Source organism: Balaenoptera ricei, chromosome 2 (genome assembly GCF_028023285.1).
Source record: "Balaenoptera ricei isolate mBalRic1 chromosome 2, mBalRic1.hap2, whole genome shotgun sequence".
In the NCBI taxonomy this organism is placed as follows: domain Eukaryota; kingdom Metazoa; phylum Chordata; class Mammalia; order Artiodactyla; family Balaenopteridae; genus Balaenoptera; species Balaenoptera ricei.
In genome coordinates, this window is record NC_082640.1 from 112736505 (window position 1) to 112755362 (window position 18858).

At 39.7% G+C, this 18858-nt stretch overlaps 1 protein-coding gene across 1 annotated transcript; it reads right to left on the reverse strand.

Moving 5' to 3' along the window:
- Positions 1–1828: 1828 nt before the first annotated feature.
- Positions 1829–18822, reverse strand: RAB2B (RAB2B, member RAS oncogene family). Its single transcript, XM_059915632.1, has 8 exons — positions 18542–18822; positions 18218–18289; positions 15267–15334; positions 8360–8442; positions 8056–8148; positions 4848–4959; positions 4186–4254; positions 1829–3483 (listed from the first exon to the last, which is right to left on the reverse strand). The coding sequence occupies exons 1-8, from the start codon at positions 18585–18587 to the stop codon at positions 3376–3378; spliced, it is 651 nt and encodes a 216-aa protein (XP_059771615.1). The 5' UTR covers positions 18588–18822; the 3' UTR covers positions 1829–3375.
- Positions 18823–18858: the final 36 nt, after the last annotated feature.

An 18858-nucleotide genomic window follows, 5' to 3' on the forward strand; every position in this document is an offset into this window, starting at 1 on the left:
TACTTAGGTGCAGCCCCCATGTACTCTCCTTTAGATGATCAGAGTATCCCTCAGTCACGATGGGGAGAAAATGTGGAATAGTGCTGAATGCGCTTGGAGGCAGCCCCCACCCTCTCTCTCATACGAGGGAAGCGATCTTGACCAAATCAAAGAAGCAAAAATGCATTCTTGGAATGACTGGATTTTCCGAGTTCCTGGGATAATCCTTTGGAGACACCTCACTCCTCAGGATATCAGCATAAGATCAACATAGGTTATGCATCTATTCTAGATGCTTCTAATCCTTATGCTTCACGTGCAAGGTTTCCAGTGTTCTGACTTTGACGGTACAGAGTACTGCTAGTCAGTTGGAAATGAACAGGATTCAGGGAAGAATTTCAACTTTTTTTTTTTTTAAAGGCCTAAGTTCATCAATAGACCCAAACTACCTGTGACTACAGATAGAGAGAGCAGAAGTCTTAAAGGTGAAATTATATGCAAGGAGGAGGGGCATTAAGAGACTGCCTTAGAGACATTGGCTGCAGAGTAATGTTCTAATAACTGCGTTTAAATTGTTAATAATTTTAGTGTAGGTGAAATTCTCTTGCCCTCAATGAGAGTTTCCCGTGTTTTCTAGTTTAAATCTCTACTGCTATTACAACTTGCTACAAGAAGTTTTTATTTTTTTGAATTGAGTGAAGGGAGTCTTTCCGTATCATTAAAGGAATTTCTGAAGGAGTAACATTTGCATGGTCATACATGGTGGGAGCTCAGAGACCTTAAGGAGTCACACGAATCAGTATTTTATCGCAGAAGTGATTAAGACTCGGCCAAATACATTTCTCTGTATATTGAACAAAATCTGTTGGCCAAATTAAACTTGATGTTAGTATTAGGACTTACCAGAACAATATATTTATCTGTAAATGCGTATACAGATATGATCTTAATTATTAAGTTTCTATAATGAGAACCTATTATCCGTCTGCTTATTTGGTACAAAATAAACCTACTATCTAAAGAACCAGTTAATAGGCATTATAGAAAGGGGAATGGGTGTGCCTGCTATCTGCAATGATCTATAAATAGTGATGATTTAGACTGCTATAAATAGTATGACTTCCAATGGTCCTGGCCTTCAAAAACCAACCAACACCCATATTATCTTATAACTACTATTCTTCACATGGGAGATCCACTTTCTATAATTCTTCATGACCATTTCATTCAGAACATCAACAATGATCAACACAGATCATGAATTTGCCCAGGTACTTCTGTTTCTCATGCTTCCCTAAAATTGGTGAAATATCCGAGTATAGAAAGTTATCAGTGGTTTGGATAAAATAACTGGATGTGGGATTCAGATCAAAAAGATACACTCTAAAATATCAAAATGGTATCCTTTAATGACTGAAAGCAGCAGCTCTAGGCAGAATGCTATCTCTGATCAGTGCTCTGATTCATCCCAATCACTAAAGGTTTTTTTGGTTGGTAAAGGAAAACTCCTGTACAGAAACTATTAAGTTATATTTACTTTAGTTTTGTCCCTGGTGTGAGGGGGCAGGCCAAATTCAACAGCCTCAATCCCTTTTAGAATGAGGTAGGATTTTTCAAAAACCAAACCAAACCAAACAATAATCAAAGCAATACTCCAAATGCCTTCCAACTTCCTGTGGTACACTATTAAATAATACCACTACTACTGGGGGCAGAATCCTGTATAAAATGAATGTATCTTAAGGAGGCTTCTTCCAATACCTTTGATACAATTCCCTAGAAGGAGAGTATCTACTTACGTTTGGAATACAATCAGAAATGACACACGAAATGTCTGCAGCTTGGATACATGCATATATTTAATTATGAAACAATTCATCAACAACAAAACAATGAGGAAAATTCACAAGACCTCAGTGCTGTGGAAGAGAACGGGACATCAAGTCAAAATGACATAGCAACTGACCCAGAAGGCTGCATGATGAGTGAAGCTAAGGCAAAGCTGACTAGGATAGTATTATATGCTCTTGAAAAGGAGAATGGCTGGAGAAGTATCCACTCATTTGACTGCTTGGAAGCAGGCAGCCTTAGTGTATGCTGCATGGAATGGAGGTGAAGCGCCAGGGAAGGGAGAGAGAGGAGAGAGAGAAGGGCAATACAGAATCCAGGGTAAGCAGGTGGAAGAGATTGAGACAGAATTACAAAGAGATGACTCTAAGGCCTTTTGTTTCCTCTGCAGCCTAAGATAAACCTGTTCCAGGTCTTTAAGTATGTCAGTCAAATTCAGTGATCACATGAGTAGCACTAGGCACTGTGAAGGAATGGTGGAGGAAGTGGTTTACAAAACTAAAAGGGTAACACGGTTCCTACTCTCAAGGAGCTTACAACCTACACGGGGAGACAGGTTCCACACACAAAGCTACTATAAAACATATTTACAAAGTAACATAAATACAAATAAATATACATATGAATAAACAATATATGAAAGCTAAAAGGTACTATGTCAATAATTGTTCAGAAGTCCCTAGGTCAGTCAAAGAAGGCGTTCTGAAGGAAAAAAATGTGGGCTTTGAGTATAATGTTAGTGGAGAGTAGGGTATGTGCAGAGGCATAGGAGTGGAAGCAAATATGTCATGTCCGGTAAGCAGATTAGCTTGACTACAGTAGAAAGTCTAAATAGGTCTCCTTAAGAAGTGTGTGTGATGAAACGGTAGGAGTCTATTTGGTGAAAGACACTGACTTACTAATGTTAGGTCTGGTCCCTAAAACAAAATGAACAGGGAAAGATGTTTTCTCTAGGTAATGATAGTAAGTGGCTACAGGTCCAGGAGCAACTCCACTGCTTTCAAAATTTTGTAGTTACTCTAAGACAGAGAAACTAGCAATGGGATGATGGAGAAGTATTCAGCATCCTTGAGCAGTTCAAGTAGAATGAACTGCTATCTGCAACAAATCTTATGACGTGGCAAGTGAAAAAATTCAATGAAATCCCAAGACTGAGGATCTACGGTCAAAAGGCCGGCCGGATCCCAGTAATCTCAAGTGCTCAAGCAGAAGGTCCTAGACCGTTGTTACTAATTCTTGGTGGGGAGTAGATTGTATATGCTTATAAAAGAATTTATTTTTGAACTACCATGACAATCAGCTTTGATCCTAACACTTTAGAAATTAAAATAGAAGGATGAGAAGAGCCCTAGTCTATAGGGAATGCTCACGTCCCTGAAGAAGGACAGGTCAATAAGGGCCCAAATTCTCCCCTGGTCTTTAAGTGGAAAGGCAAAACATCACACCTTGAGAAGAGGCTTTTCTCAGCCAAAGCAAGTAAGACCTCTTTCTTTAAGCCTATTGATCTGAAGCTGTTCCAGGAAGGAAAAAAGAGTCCAGGCCAGATGTTCAGCAGCAGCCAGAGTCGGACCCCATGTCACGAGAGCTCCGCTGGGAGGCACTGGGTCCCACTGATGTTGAAATACACTGCTGGGGGCCAATCTTGATGCCATTTGCCTGTAGAAGAAAAGAGGCAGTAGTTCCCACCTCAGTGTGAAAGTTAAGTGGGAGAAAGGAGAGGGGTAAAAGCAGAAATCATTAATCACATTTTCTAGAAGTAGATATGGCCTTGGCAGGTAACCATGCACTCTAGCCAGACTGCTGTGGAACGATAATCTGTGACAGTGAAGATAAGATGACCAGCTCTGGTATTATCGATGACTAGAAGTGGCTTTTGTGCCCATTTTTAAAGTGACTGTTATACTTAAGTTTCATAGCTATGTGCAGAATCAGGATGTGATGAGGTAAGAGTAAGAGGAGGTAAAAGAGAAGTGGCAGCATATTAGCATATAATTCTTTTTTCTGTTTTGACCCCAAATTTGCTTTATAGAAATGGCCGTGCTCAGCAATTAAGAATCACACTTCCCCAAGCTCTGGAATAGTAAAAAACTGAGGTTGAAAAGAAAATCTCCCATATCGTGTAAACCTTTTAGATCACCAATTAATAATCTCTTTAAGCATTCTGGGTCTCAGACTTGAGAAAAAACGAAAAGGATGACAGGTTTCTGTGTACCTACATTAAAAAAAAAAAAAATCAAGTATGAATTGCCATAGCTTCAAATAGTATCATGTTAGATAGGAAGTGCTTACATTCTAGGGAGCTTCCTATCCTGTTTAAGACAAAACAAAGTTAATTGTCAGACCCCCACCCTATCTCACCTCATTGTGGACATCAAATAAACCCTGCTGGATCTTCCTATATATTTCTTTGGCTGTGTTAATGAAGGCCTAAAGGAAACATAAACCATAGTATTAGGCTCAAGTTTAGCTAGAGAGATTAAGAAAAGAGAATACAAATATTATTCCGATTTGGATTTCAAAGGTGAATTAGGAACTATTAGGAGAATGGAGTAAAAATACAGACGGTCCCCCAAAGGCCCTGTAAAAGCCATTGAGAGTAGTTTCAAAAAGAAAAAGGGGATTCTACGGTATTTTGGTACTGACACACGATATACCTAGGGTTCCTATGTTGGCACCCTCTGCAAATAAAACAAACATGCTCACTTCTCAGTTAGTTACTGAAGATACAGTCAGTATCAGGCTTACGAATGACTAAAGTGGAATCCATTAGTTCTACTGATTTACAAATAACAGTAGTGTCAATCCACACTTACCAATTAATGTTATCTAATATAAAAGTAAAGCCTTAGGAATCAAGGAAAAAGAAATGGAAAAATTCCCTTAAAGGGAGACATATGGTCACTATGACCATAAGACATCCTTTTCTTACCCACGTCTTATAAGGGAAGAGAATTCTGAATAAAAGGACAAAGGTATGGTATAATCTCTGAAAACTTTCCCTACTTTTTCCCAAATAGTACCTCTTCAACATTGCAGGCTGTTTTGGCTGACGTTTCCATGAATATAAGTCCATGTTCCCGAGCAAAGGCCTCTCCCTCTTCTCTCTTCACATCCCTACGGGATTCTAAGTCACTGCAAGAGATTAATTGGGGAGAAAACTAAAAAAAGATCCAACTGAAAGAAGAAACTCTTGTTCTAAAAGAATCCCATAGCTGTTTCAACTGCCAGTTAATCCATAAAGAATGTAGTTCCTGCATGATGTTCCTTGTATAGGGTTACTGATTTCTGTAGCCTCTTGGAAAATATTCTTCAGATCAGATTCTTGACAGCTGCTGCATGGCTGAGGATAATACCTTACTCTTATTACAGAGAAAAAGGTTTATAAGAGGTTAGGCAAGCCCCCTAGTTACTCAAGGTCTATGCCCTATGCTTCTTTTTTGAATGAGATCCAGTTAAAGCAAAGGAAAGAAGAGGAAAGGGAAATTCCAGTTACTGGAAAGTAGAAAAGTCATAGATGTCAAATCCCATAGTGATAAGTGTCTTCCTCTTTACTAGAGTCAATCCACAAGAAGAGAGAGAGCCAGGAATAGGGAGAACACAGTTGCCTTAACGCTCACTAGTCTCATTATTAATGTGTATAATAAGTAGCAGCCTGCCACTAGGGAAATGAGGGATTCAGAGAAAATGATACTGATAAAATTAGGTGATATTGAGGATGTGAAGACAGAGCCAAGGAATGAGAAAAAATGAAGTGGCATGGAAAGACTTTATGCAAGACAGGATAAAAGGCTGCAGAATAAGGCAATGGTGAACTGTCTGATTTTCATTTTTCAAATTGGAAATTTTCATTTGGGAGGATTCCAGTTTTTCACCATAAAAAAAAAAATCAAGGAGTAAGTCCACTAGAGAACAACAAACCTGCAAAATGTAGATTTATTATTCATCAGCTGTGTGAAGACCAGGGAAGAACTAACGCTAAATGGCAACAGTCCCAAATTTGTACCTCTAGCCCAGGCACGCCTCTAAGCCCCAGATCAGTTTGTCCATTTGTCTGTTCTCCATTTCCACTCTGATGTGTAAAAGGCACCTCAGAAGTACATCAAAATGAAATGTCCTGATTCTGTCCCAAGCTTCCACATCTCCATAAATGGCACAAGCCAAAAACCAAGACGTTATTAACACCTTTTCCTCCTTCACTCCAAATACCCTATCCACCCCAAAGCGAGGTCTTCCAAAACGTACCTTAAAATCATCCTTTTCTCTCTCTCAGTGCCATCGACCTAGTCTAATCCACCACTCTCTCACTTGGACTGCTGCTGCCGAGATCCACGTCAACCCTTGCTCCCCTCCAGGGTGATCTTTTAAAACCTGATCAAGCTACTTCTCTGCTTAAAACTCTTAAATGCTTCCTACTGTGTTTAGAATAAAATCCAAACTCCTCTCTCAGATCAGTAAGTGCCATGATGAGATCTGGCCCCTGCCTTCTTTTCCAACCTCATCTCGCACCACTCCCCTCTGATTTAGTCCAACCGTACCCGGTTTCTTTCAACATTATAAACTTATCGAGCTTCTTCCCAGTTTAAGGCTTTCACACAGTTTGTTACCCCTATTTGATACCTTTCTTTAAAATCTTTGCCCACTGAACTCTTGCACATCCTTCAGATTCCAGCTTAAATTACAACTCTAAATCAAAAATAAGTACCCTGGTACTCTTTTTTATGGTGCCCTTTTTCTTCCCCTTCACTGCATTTATCATAATTTGTAATCAGATACAAATCATTTTATATTCAATATCTATGTCCCCACTGACTGTAAGCTCCATGGGAATGGGGGCAGGACTTTGTTTTCACCTTGCACACTCAGGGTCTGGCACAATGTCTAAGACATAACAGGTTTTCCATAAATTGGTTGAACCAATAAATGAGTACAATTAGTCGGTGGCCACAGTTCTCAAACGGTGCACCTTAGGCACTACTACAAACTCACAAGGGTGCCACAGGTTACTTTAAATATTCAAGGGAAACACAGCAACACTCAACATCAGAACACCACATAAATTACAAGCTTGATATAACTGGCAATGTCACCATCAGATCCTGACAGATTCCATTCAACATTTGCACATCTTTGCAAAGCTGACTTTTTGGCAGTTGCTGTGACAAAAAGCAAACCCTGCACAAAAACCAATTTGGAACGGAGAGTGGAAGTGTCCAATATTGATTCCAAGGTTTGAGAAGCTGTGCTGTCATTATGGTTATTTATGAAATAAAAAATTCTTTTTCTTTTAATTTATGTTTTTCATTTTTCACTTAGTTGTTATGACAAAAATACTTGTTATGTTGTTTAGATCTATTTAATAACAAAACTATTAGGTATGTCTTTTGGCCTATGGGTGCCTTAGAAAATTTATTGAGAATAACAAGTGTTGGTGAGGATGTGGAGAAACTGGAACCCTTGTGCATTGTTGGTAGTAATGTTAAATGGTGTAGCCACTATGGAAAACAATACAGAGGTACCTCAAAAAATTAAACATAGAATTTCCACAAGATCCAGCAATTCCACTTCTGGGTATATACCCTAAAGAATTGAAAGCAGGGACCCAAACAGACATCTGTACACCCATGTTGACAAGACGCATTATTCACAATAGCCAAAAGGTAGAAGCAACTGAAGTGTACATCAATGGATGAATAAACAAAATGTGGTAAATACATACAATGGATTACTAATCCACCCTTGAAAGGGAAGGAAATTCTGACACGTGCTACAATATGGATAAATTTTGAAGACGTTATGCTAAATGAAATAAGCCAGTAATGAAAAGACAAATATTGTATGATTCCACTTATATGTGGTGCCTAGAATAGTCAACTTTATTGAGACAGTAAGTAGAATGGTGGTTGCCAGGGGCTGGTGGGAGGGGAATGTGGAGTTACTGTTTATGGTAATAGAGTTTCAGTCGGGGAAGATGAAAAAGTTCTGGAGATGAATGGCGGTGATGGTTACAGAACAATGTAAATATACTTAATGCCACAAAACTCTCTCCTTAAAAATGGTTAAAATGGTCAATTTTATGTTACGTATATTTTACCACAATAATTTTGTTTTTTTTTTTTAACTGAGACACTAAATGTACCTAAACTAAAAAAGTTTAGGACCCAAATGATCCAATGTCCAGAGTACCTAGATGACTCCTGGTGCTTATTATTTACACACGTAAGATTTTACCTCTTATTCCCAATCAGCATGATAACCATGTTGGAGCTGGAGTGCTGCCGGGCATCCTCTAACCACGAGGTCAGGTGGTTGAAGGTTTCACGCCTACAACAGAAACGCTTAGAAAGTGGGTCAAAGGCTTATTTCAAAATGCCAAAGCAATTCCAAAGGTATGGGAAAAGGGGGAAAATTACATGTGTAAAGAAAAACATTAGAGAGGGCTTTCCTCTTTAGCATTCTAACTAGATTCAGTAGATAAAAAAGATTTTGAGAACAGAGGAAAGAACCTCCCTCTCACCCACCAGACGTGACTCACCTTGTAATGTCGTACACCAGCAGTGCTCCGGCTGCTCCCCTGTAGTAGGAACGGGTGATAGAACGGAAGGATTCTTGTCCAGCCTTTTCCATCAACATGACAACAAAAAAAAATCCCAACAAAACCAGGTCATTTCCAGAGAAATTACTTGATCACATGCCACTCTAACACAAAGGACTTAATTTTACCAAAGAACTTCTATTAAGAAAAGAGAATTAGGGAAAAGGAAACCTGACTGCCCAGGGAGAAGTCCAGGTGGGAAATCAATATTGTTCAATGACAGTGCAATGGATATTTTGGGTGGGTCAACTCTTCCTATGAGACTGTCCATCAAATTGCTGAATGTTTAGCATCGCTGGCTCCCCGTCACAATGCTAGTAGCGCCCCACAGTGTGACAATCAAAGACATTCCCATACATTTCCCAATATCCCCTAGGAAAGAACTGGAAATAGAATTAGAAACTCAGAGTATTTTCAATCCCATATGATGCTGAACATATCACATTAACCCTTCTTTTCTGTTTCTATTCCTTTACCTATAAAACGGAAAATTATCTTAGAATGCCAATGCCCTGTCTAATGGAAGTTTCATTTTGATGGATCAATGTAGAAAATTAGATACAAATTGGGCATATGCTGATTGACCTTTAGTGTTCCACTAATAAAGGCAGGACTACCAAGATGTCCCTTGCTGGGATCTTGTCATGGCAAACAGGAATAACAAATAGGGAAAGAAGCCCAGGGCCCAGGACAGAGTTTTTCCTAAAACAAACCCAACTGTTTATACTCTAATCTCATTTCCAACTGGGGCCAAGATATTAAGTTTTATTTATAACTGAGCAATTTATTAATGCCCCCATATACTGGATACTTTTGGTTTCCTGATGGAAGAAGTTTTTGGGTTTTTTTGGGTTTTTCATTAAAGGAAGCAAAATCATCTAAATATGAATACCCTGAGCACTGAACCTATCCTCCCGGAAAAGTTTTCACATTCTTGAAATTCTTTATCCTCATATTCCTACATAAAGTTTAGGAAGGAAGACTACTGTTCATAATTTAAAGATAGGAAAACTAAGATGTGGACATAGGAAAATAAATAGCTTTTTCATAGTATAATAACAGTAACAGTAATGATACTAATTATATCACAAATGGGAAGAATTAGGCTCAAAGGCCAGTTCAGTAACTGGCCAAAAGTTATAAACTCTATATATGTTGAATCCATAATTTAAATTTAGGAGCTTAAGCCGCATAGCACAGGGAGATCAGTTGGGTGCTTTGTGACCACCTAGAAGGGTGGGATAGGGAGGGCGGGAGGGAGGGAGACGCAAGAGGGAAGAGATATGGGGATATATGTATATGTATAACTGATTCATTCTGTTATAAAGCAGAAACTAACACACCATTGTAAAGCAATTATACTCCAATAAAGATGTTTAAAAAAATAATAATAATAAACTTAGGAGCTTAGTACTTCATAGCACAAAAGCTTGTTTTCTTAGACATTATTTCATATAACCTAAACCCAGGTCTGAAGGTGAGAAGAGTGTTCCAGTACACTAATTCTAAGGTTACTTTTCCAACAATACAAGAATCTCTTACTATAAGAATCATACAAATGGGACCTCCCTGGTGGTCCAGTGGTAAGGAATCCGCCTTCCCATGCAGGGGACATGGGTCCGATCCCTGGTTGGGGAACTAAGATCCCACATGCCGTGGGGCAACTAAGCCCACATACCTCAACGAGAGACCCCACGTGCCGCAAACTACGGAGCCCACGCGCCCTGGAGCCCACGCACCACAACTAGAGAGAGAAAACCTTCAGGCCACAACCAGAGAGAAGCCCGCACGCCACAAAAAAAGATCCCACATGCTGCAATGAAGATCCCTCATGTCACAACTAAGACCCGACACAGCCAAAAATAAATAAATATAAAAATATATATTAAAAAATAGGAATCATACAAATGTTTTAATGAGTTGCATGCCTATTAGAACATCAAAATCCAAAAATAATTCTAAAGAAGTTTGTTGGTAATATTAACAAAACTTTAAGATTTAAAACATGTTTTTTCCCTCCAAGAGCTCACTTAAATTTTTTTATCCTCTAATGGTTTTACGTCTTAAATTATTTGATTCCTGTTTTGCTTTTATCTTACTTTTCCTTGTCTTCTGCTATGGTTGAAAGCTTCCTTCCTTGTGGCCTTCTAGGAACTAAAAGGGAAAGTCTGAGGGAGGCCTGTGTTATGGTTGAATCATATGGCAGCATTTAACTTTAGCATATGAAAATACTTCCAGTGGGCCATCAGAAATGCTTTTTAAAATCAAATCACTTTAAATCTCAAATAAACAATCTAACCCTACACTTAAAACAACTAGAGAAAGAAGAACAAAGAAAACCCAAAGTCAGTAGAAGGAAAGAAATCATAAAAATCAGAGCAGAAATAAATGAAATAGAAACAAAGAAAACAATAGCAAAGATCAATAAAACTAAAAGCTGGTTTTTTGAGAAGATAAACAAAATTGATAAACCCTTAGCCAGACTCATAAAGAAAAAAATGGAGAGGACGCAAATCAATAAAATTAGAAATGAAAAAGGAGAAATCACAACTGATACTGCAGAAATACAAAGGATTATAAGAGACTACTACAGGCTTCCCTGGTGGCGCAGTGGTTGAGAATCTGCCTGCCAATGCAGGGGACACGGGTTCGAGCCCTGGTCTGGGAAGATCCCACATGCCGCGGAGCAACTGGGCCCGTGAGCCACAATTACTGAGCCTGCGCGTCTGGAGCCTGTGCTCCGCAACAAGAGAGGCCGCGATAGTGAGAGGCCCGGGCACCGCAATGAAGAGTGGCCCCCGCTTGCCACAACTAGAGAAAGCCCTCGCACAGAAACGAAGACCCAACACAGCCATAAATAAATAAATTAATTAATTAAAAAAAAAATTGCAGTTATCTTTAAAAAAAAAAAAAGGTTACTACAAACAACTATACGCCAATAAAATGGACAACCACGAAGAAATGGACAAATTCTAGGAAAGGTACAATTTTCCAAGACTGAACCAGAAAGAATTAGAAAATATAAACAGACCTATCACAAGTAATAAAATTGAAACCATAATTAAAAATATTCCAACAAACAAAAGTCCAGGACCAGATGGCTTCACAGGCAAATTCTATCAAACATTTAGAGAACAGCTAACACCCATCCTTCTCAAACCCTTCCAAAAAATTGCAGAGGAAGAAACACTCCCAAATTCATTCTACGAAGCCACCATCACCCTGATACCAAAACCAGAAAAAGATACTACAAAAAAAGAAAATTATAGACCAATATCACTGATGAACATAGATGCAAAATTCCTCAACAAAATACTAGCAAACAGAAGTCAACAATACATTAAAAGGATCATACACCATGATCAAGTGGGATTTATCCCAGGGATGCAAGGATTCTTCAATATATAGCAAATCAATCAATGTGATACACCACATTAACAAATTAAGGAATAAAAACCATATGGTCATCTCAATAGATGCAGAAAAAGCTTTTGACAAAATTCAACACCTATTTATGATAAACACTCTCCAGAAAATGGGCATAGAGGGAACCTACCTCAACATAATAAAGGCCACATATGACAAACGCACAGCAAGCATCGTACTCAATGTTGAAAAACTGAAAGCATTTCCACTAAGATCAGGAATAAGACAAGGATGCCTACTCTTGCCACTCTTATTCAACATAGTTTTGGAAGTCTTAGCCATGGCAATCAGAGGAAAAAAAGAAATAAAAGGAATACAAATTGGAAAAGAAGAAGTGAAACTGACACTGTTTGCAGATGACATGATACTGTACATAGAAAATCCTAAAGATGCCACCAGAAAACTACTAGAACTAATCAATGAATTTGGTAAGGTTGCAGGATACAAAATTAATGAACAGAAATCTCTGGCATTCCTACATACCAACAATGAAAAATCAGAAAGAGAAATTAAGGAAACACTCCCATTTACCACTGCAACAAAAAGAATAAAATACCTAGGAATAAACTGCCTAAGGAGGTGAAAGACTTGTACTCAGAAAACTATAAAACACTGATGAAAGAAATCAAAGATGACATAGACAGATGGAGAGATATACCATGTTCTTGGATTGTTAGATTCAATATTGTGAAAATGCCTATACTACCCAAAGCAATCTACAGATTCAATGCAATCCCTATCAAACTACCAGTGGCATTCTTCACAGAATTAAAAAAAGTTTTTTACAATTTGTATGGAAACACAAAAGACCTCGAACAGCCAAAGCAATCGTGAGAAAGAAAAATTGAGCTGGAGGAATCTGGCTTCCTGACTTCAAACTATACCACAAAGCTACAGTAATCAAGACAGTACGGTACTGGCACAAAAACAGAAATATAGATCAATGGTACAGGATAGAATGCCCAGAGATAAACCCACGCACATATGGTAACCTAATTTACTACAAAGGAGGCAAGAACATACAATGGAGAAAAGACAGCCTCTTCAATAAGTGGTGCTGGGAAAACTGGACAGCTACATGTAAAACAGTGAAATTAGAACACTACCTAGCACCATACACAGAAATAAACTCAAAATGGATTAAAAACCTAAATGTAAGACCGGACACTATAAAACTCTTAGAGGAAAACATAGGAAAAACACTCTTTGACATAAACCACAGCAAGATCTTTTTTGACCCACCTCCTAGAATAAAGGAAATAAAAACAAAAATAAACAAATGGGACCTAATGAAACAAAAGCTTTTGCACAGCAAAGGAAACCATGAACAAGACAAAAAGACAACCCTCAGAATGGGAGAAAATGTTTGCAAATGAACAACAAAGGATTAATCTCCAAAATATACAAACAGCTCATGGAGCTCAATATCAAAAAAACAAACAATCCAATTAAAAAACAGGTGGAAGACCTAAACAGACATTTCACCAAGGAAGACATACAGATGGCCAAGAGGCACATGAAAAGATGCTCAACATCACTAATTATTAGAGAAACGCAAATCAAAACTACAATGAGGTATCACCTCACACCAGTCAGAATGGCCATTATCAAAAAATCTAGAAACAATAAATGCTGGAAAGGGTGTGGTGAAAAGGGAACCCTCCTGCACTGTTGCTGGGAATGTAAATTGATACAACCACTATGGAAAACAGTATGGAGGTTCCTTAAAAAACTAAAAATAGAACTACCATATGACCCAGCAATACCACTACTGGGCATATACCCTGAGAAAACCATAATTCAAAAAGAGACATGTCCCACAATGTTCATTGCTGCACTATTTACAATAGCCAGGACATGGAACCAATCTAAATGTCCAGCGACAGATGAATGGATAAAGAAGATGTGGCACATGTATACAATGGAATATTACTCAGCCATAAAAAGAAATGAAATTGAGTTATTTGTAGTGAGGTGGATGGACCTAGAGTCTGTCACACAGAGCGAAGTAAGTCAGAAAGAGAAGAACAAACACCGAATGCTAACACATATATATGGAATCCAAAAAAAAAAAAAGTGGTACTGATGAAACTAGTTGCAGGGCAGGAATAAAGATGTAGACATAGAGAATGGACTTGAGGACACAGGGAGTGGGAAGGGTAAGCTGGGACGAAGTGAGAGAGTAGCATTGACATATATACACTACCAAACGTAAAACAGCTAGTGGGAAGCAGCCGCATAGCACAGGGAGATCAGCTTGGTGCTTTGTGACGACCTAAAGGGGTGGGATAGGGAGGGTGGGAGGGAGATGCAAGAGGGCGTATGCATATGGCTGATTCACTTTGGTGTACAATAGAATCTAACACAGTATTGTGAAGCAATTATACTCCAATAAAGATCTATTAAAAAAAAAATCAGGGCTTCCCTGGTGGCGCAGTGGTTGAGAATCTGCCTGCTAATGCAGGGGACACGGGTTCAAGCCCTGATCTGGGAAGATCCCACATGCCGCGGAGCGACTGGGCCCGTGAGCCACAACTACTGAGCTTGCGCGTCTGGAGCCTGTACTCCGCAACAAGAGAGGCCACGATAGTGAGAGGCCTGCGCACCGTGATGAAGAGTGGCCCCCGCTTGCCACAACTAGAGAAAGCCCTAGCACAGAAACGAAGACCCAACATAGCAATCAATCAATCAATTAATCAATAAAATAAATCTTTAAAAAAAAAATCAAATCACTTTACTTCTTAATCTCAATCCAAGTTCCTGAACCAAAGTTTGTGAGCCAATAAGCTAGAGAGAGTGAGCAGTTCAATTTGGGTTGGTCTGCATCAGTCTGAGGTATCTTTGTCCATCCCCAGTAAAAAAAGAAGTCTGAAGCAGCAAAGAATTAAGATAGAGATAAAGAGAATTAACAGCTTTCTAATCTCCCCCAAACAGAAGCATCAGATTATATATAGTTTCAAGATATATAATCCATTCCTACAAAGTCAGATAGGCTCATTTCCTAAGAATCAAAATGCATTCCACAGTAAAATACAAATGAATTTGGGATTTTTTTTTTTTTTTTTGGCCATGCCGCGTGGCTTGTGGGATCTTAGTTCCCTGATCAGGGACTGAACTTGGGCCCTTGCAGTGAAAGCACAGAGTCCTAACCACTGGACTGCCAGGGAATTCCCGAATTTGGGATTATTTAATCAATATTTTTACAAAGCAAACTCATACATTATTTGGGTAATTTAAAACAAAAAGATATGGCATTCAGAATTTGTAACTGTTACAGATGGAAGTGAAAGCTTCCCTATCTCTTTGATTTCACTCTTCTACTACTCTGATCTCCACCATTAGCCCCACCATCATAGCCCTTTGCCCCTGCATCAGCCTTTACTATTATATTCAGGACTAAAGTATTTTTGTTTCCTCTCACCGTATCCCAGATTTGCAGTTTGATTTGTTTTCCATCAATGTTGACCATACGGGCCCCAAACTCCACACCTGTCAGTGAAAACCAAGAGAAAGAATGAACAATAGCCATGTTGAATGAGAGCTTCATGCTTTTCCTCAATGTGCTAAAGACTCATCCTCTGTCTGCACTTAGTACCACTAAGCACATTACAGCTGCCTATTTGCTCCAATTCATTTTGTGCTCCTTGAAGTTTTACTTACCTTCTAGAATTAAAAACTGTGCTCTAGATAATGACCTCGGAAATATAACCAAAAAGCAGACATGGGGATAAAACTAATTAAGAAATCAAGGAAAAGGTGAATAAATTTTTAGCATTATTATTTAATGCTTAAATGTTATTAGGTAATGTTTAATTTTGTAACTTTTTTAAAAACTTCTAAAAATTTTGAAAATATTTCCTACTATTTTCTCAAAGTCACTCTCTAGGGCTTCCCTGGTGGTGCAGTGCTTGAGAGTCTGCCTGCCAATGCAGGGGACACGGGTTCGGGCCCTGGTCTGGGAAGATCCCACGTGCCGCGGGGCAGCTGGGCCCGTGAGCCACAATTACTGAGCCTGCGCGTCTGGAGCCTGTGCTCCGCAACAAGAGAGGCCGCGACAGTGGGAGGCCCGCGCACCGCGATGAAGAGTGGCCCCCGCTTGCCACAATTAGAGAAAGCCCTCGCACAGAAGCGGAAGACCCAACACAGCCATAAATAAATAAAAAATAAAAAATTAAAAAAAAATTTAAAAAAAAAATTTTTTAAAAGTCACTCTCTAGTCCTCTATATGAAACAACATTTCTTTTTGCAATTCTAGAATTTTTGTTTTAGAAAAGCACCTATCTAAGAAGTAGGTTCTCAAGAATGAAACATTTCAGGTCTCCAATAATTCCCAGAGTTCACTGGAAAACAGCCTTCCTCCTGGGAGTTTGGAAACAGATAGTCTGATAAAGATTTTGGTTTACCTGGCGTTCAGCTTCTTTCAAGGTAATGTCAGGACAAAACTTAAAAATTGAAGATACTTACATTAAAAATACTTGATGATAAGTCAAACAATTTGTCCTATTTTCTATTTTTATACAGTACTTTACTCCAGGACTTCTGATTTCCAAGTAAGAAAGAGCACTAATCTAGCTTCTGCTATTCAGTGGCCCCAGGCACAATGGGACCAGAATCTCAACTCTAAAGTTCTGCAGTCAATAAGACAAATTAAAAAATTGCTTCTTACTACTCTGGACTGCTTCATCAAGAATAGTGATAGTTACTAAAAAAAAAAAGTCACTAATCTTGTTTTCTTTCTGGACAAGAAGAATGGAATTTCAATGGGGAAGAATTAAAAAATAACACTTTTGTCCCCTTTTATGCAACTTCCTCTAATTACACAGAAATCTTCATATTTTGCACATATTTTCTATCTAACTGCCTTGTTTATCTTGGTACAGAAAACTGAATTCAGAAAGAAACAGAGCCTATACTGGACTCTGGGGAAAACTTGATTGATCACTTCATTCCTCTGTTTTGAAACTTGTCATTTGCTCCCATTACTTTCAGGTGTTTCAAAACTGCATCCCTGGGGCTTCCCTGGCGGCACAGTGGTTGAGAATCTGCCTGCCAATGCAGGGTACACGGGTTCAAGCCCTGGTCTGGGAAGATCCCACATGCCGCGGAGCGACTAGGCCCGTGAGCCACAACTACTGAGCCTGTGCGTCTGGAGCCTGTGCTCCGCAATATATTCTCTAGCCTTATTTCTTCCCACTCTCCACTTTAAATTCCATGCTCCAACCATATTAAATTACCTTCAGTTTTCCAAATGTAGCCTGATCTCTGTTATTCCTGAGCCTTTGCACATGTTATTCCTTCTTGCCCTGATCACTTTTCCCTCATCTCCACAACCCCTCTGCCTGGCAAACTCCTGCTCATTCTTCCATTTTCAGCCTCTCTTGATAGAGGTGGTACCTCTTTTCCTCTTTTGCAGTTTAAATTTACTTGTCATTATATGCCCCCAGCCCCACCTCCTACATTGGAGCTTTCAATGTAGGCACAGTGTTTGCCTTGTTAAGCACTGTATCACTAGCACCTAGCACAGAGTGGTTGTGCACTTAATAATCATATGCAAAAATATTTTCCTGTTGATACTATCCTCTAAATCCTTTTCTAACCTCATTAGATATTTCTGAATAAGTCCTTTGGGATCAGTAGTAGCTTAGACTTCCATAAGGTGGGACTTGGAAGTGGCAATATAGTAAAAATGGGAGCTAGGGATTTTATTCTGAAACTGCATCTGCATGGCAAGAAGGCTAGTTTTACACATATATTTTTTGGGGGGCTTGAGTTATGGAGATTATGGGGAAGGGGTTGTTAAAGCCCCAGCAGGCCATGCCTTATCACAAATGTGTGGAAGATGTTCATACTTCCCAGGATCACCAGTGTGTCTCTGAACTCTATCATACTCTTTTCTTTAAAACAGAAGTTATTAGTTTCATGTACCTTTTAATTCTAAGTCTGGGATGGCTCTTCAATTTGCTTCCTCTTTTCCAACACACACACAAAATCTATATAATAGTGATTACTTTGAAAAAACACATGTGAGGTTCGCACTAATTTACCACAAAGCAAGGTGAGTTTTTGAATAGTTATGTTTCCGTGGGATTTTCCACAGACATACAAATTGCATTTGGAAAAAAAAATCCTACAGCAACTAATCCATACCTCACGCTCATCTCTAAATTTAAAGTTACCTTTCAATTACTTACTCCCCATTACACTACTCCCCATTTATCAGCATTTGATTAGTCACACTTCACTAAACATAACTTTAGACTAGTTCAAAAATAGGGAGAGGTAACTTTTTACTTCGAACACCAAAGGCTGCTAACTTTCCACTTTAGCTAGACATATTTCATAACCTATTCTAGGACAGGTACATGCACTTACCTATTGTGAGGTCGTGGACAGGCTGGAACCTCTTGTCTGTAAACTGCAGGAGGAGACATGACTTCCCCACACCTGAAAGAAAAGGACGCGCGTTCTAGGAGTTACGCCGCCCGGGAACAGTCCAGTGTCCGGGCGTCCGGGACTCGGGAAGGGGAGCGGGGAGCCCGGAGCCCGGAGCCCGGAACCCCGAGCCCCGCCCCCGGCCGCCCGCCCCGCCCCCGCTTCACTTAATCGCCCAGCCCACTGAATGAGCCCCGCCCCCAAGACCCGATTTCGGTGCTTCGAATCCCCGCCCCAGCTTGAGGGCTGTCGCCCGCGGGTTACCTGTGTCCCCGATGATGATGTACTTGAAGAGATAAGCATAAGTCATGGTCCCGTTTCCTCTGGATTCCGGGTCCGCCCGACTTCTACAGCCCCTTACCTCCGGCCTCTCTAGCCACTCAATCTATCGACCTCCGGCCCCTCTAGCCCAGATCACGTCTCTATTGCTCTCCCTCGAAATCCCCTTTCGGTCGGAGCGACGGTAATATCCAGATACCACCTCCGGGGACGCCTGTAACACTCCTACCTGCCATTATCCCACCAAGGTCCAGGGGGCGATAGCTAGCCTTTCAGTGCGCTCGACCTTCCCGGGCTGACTC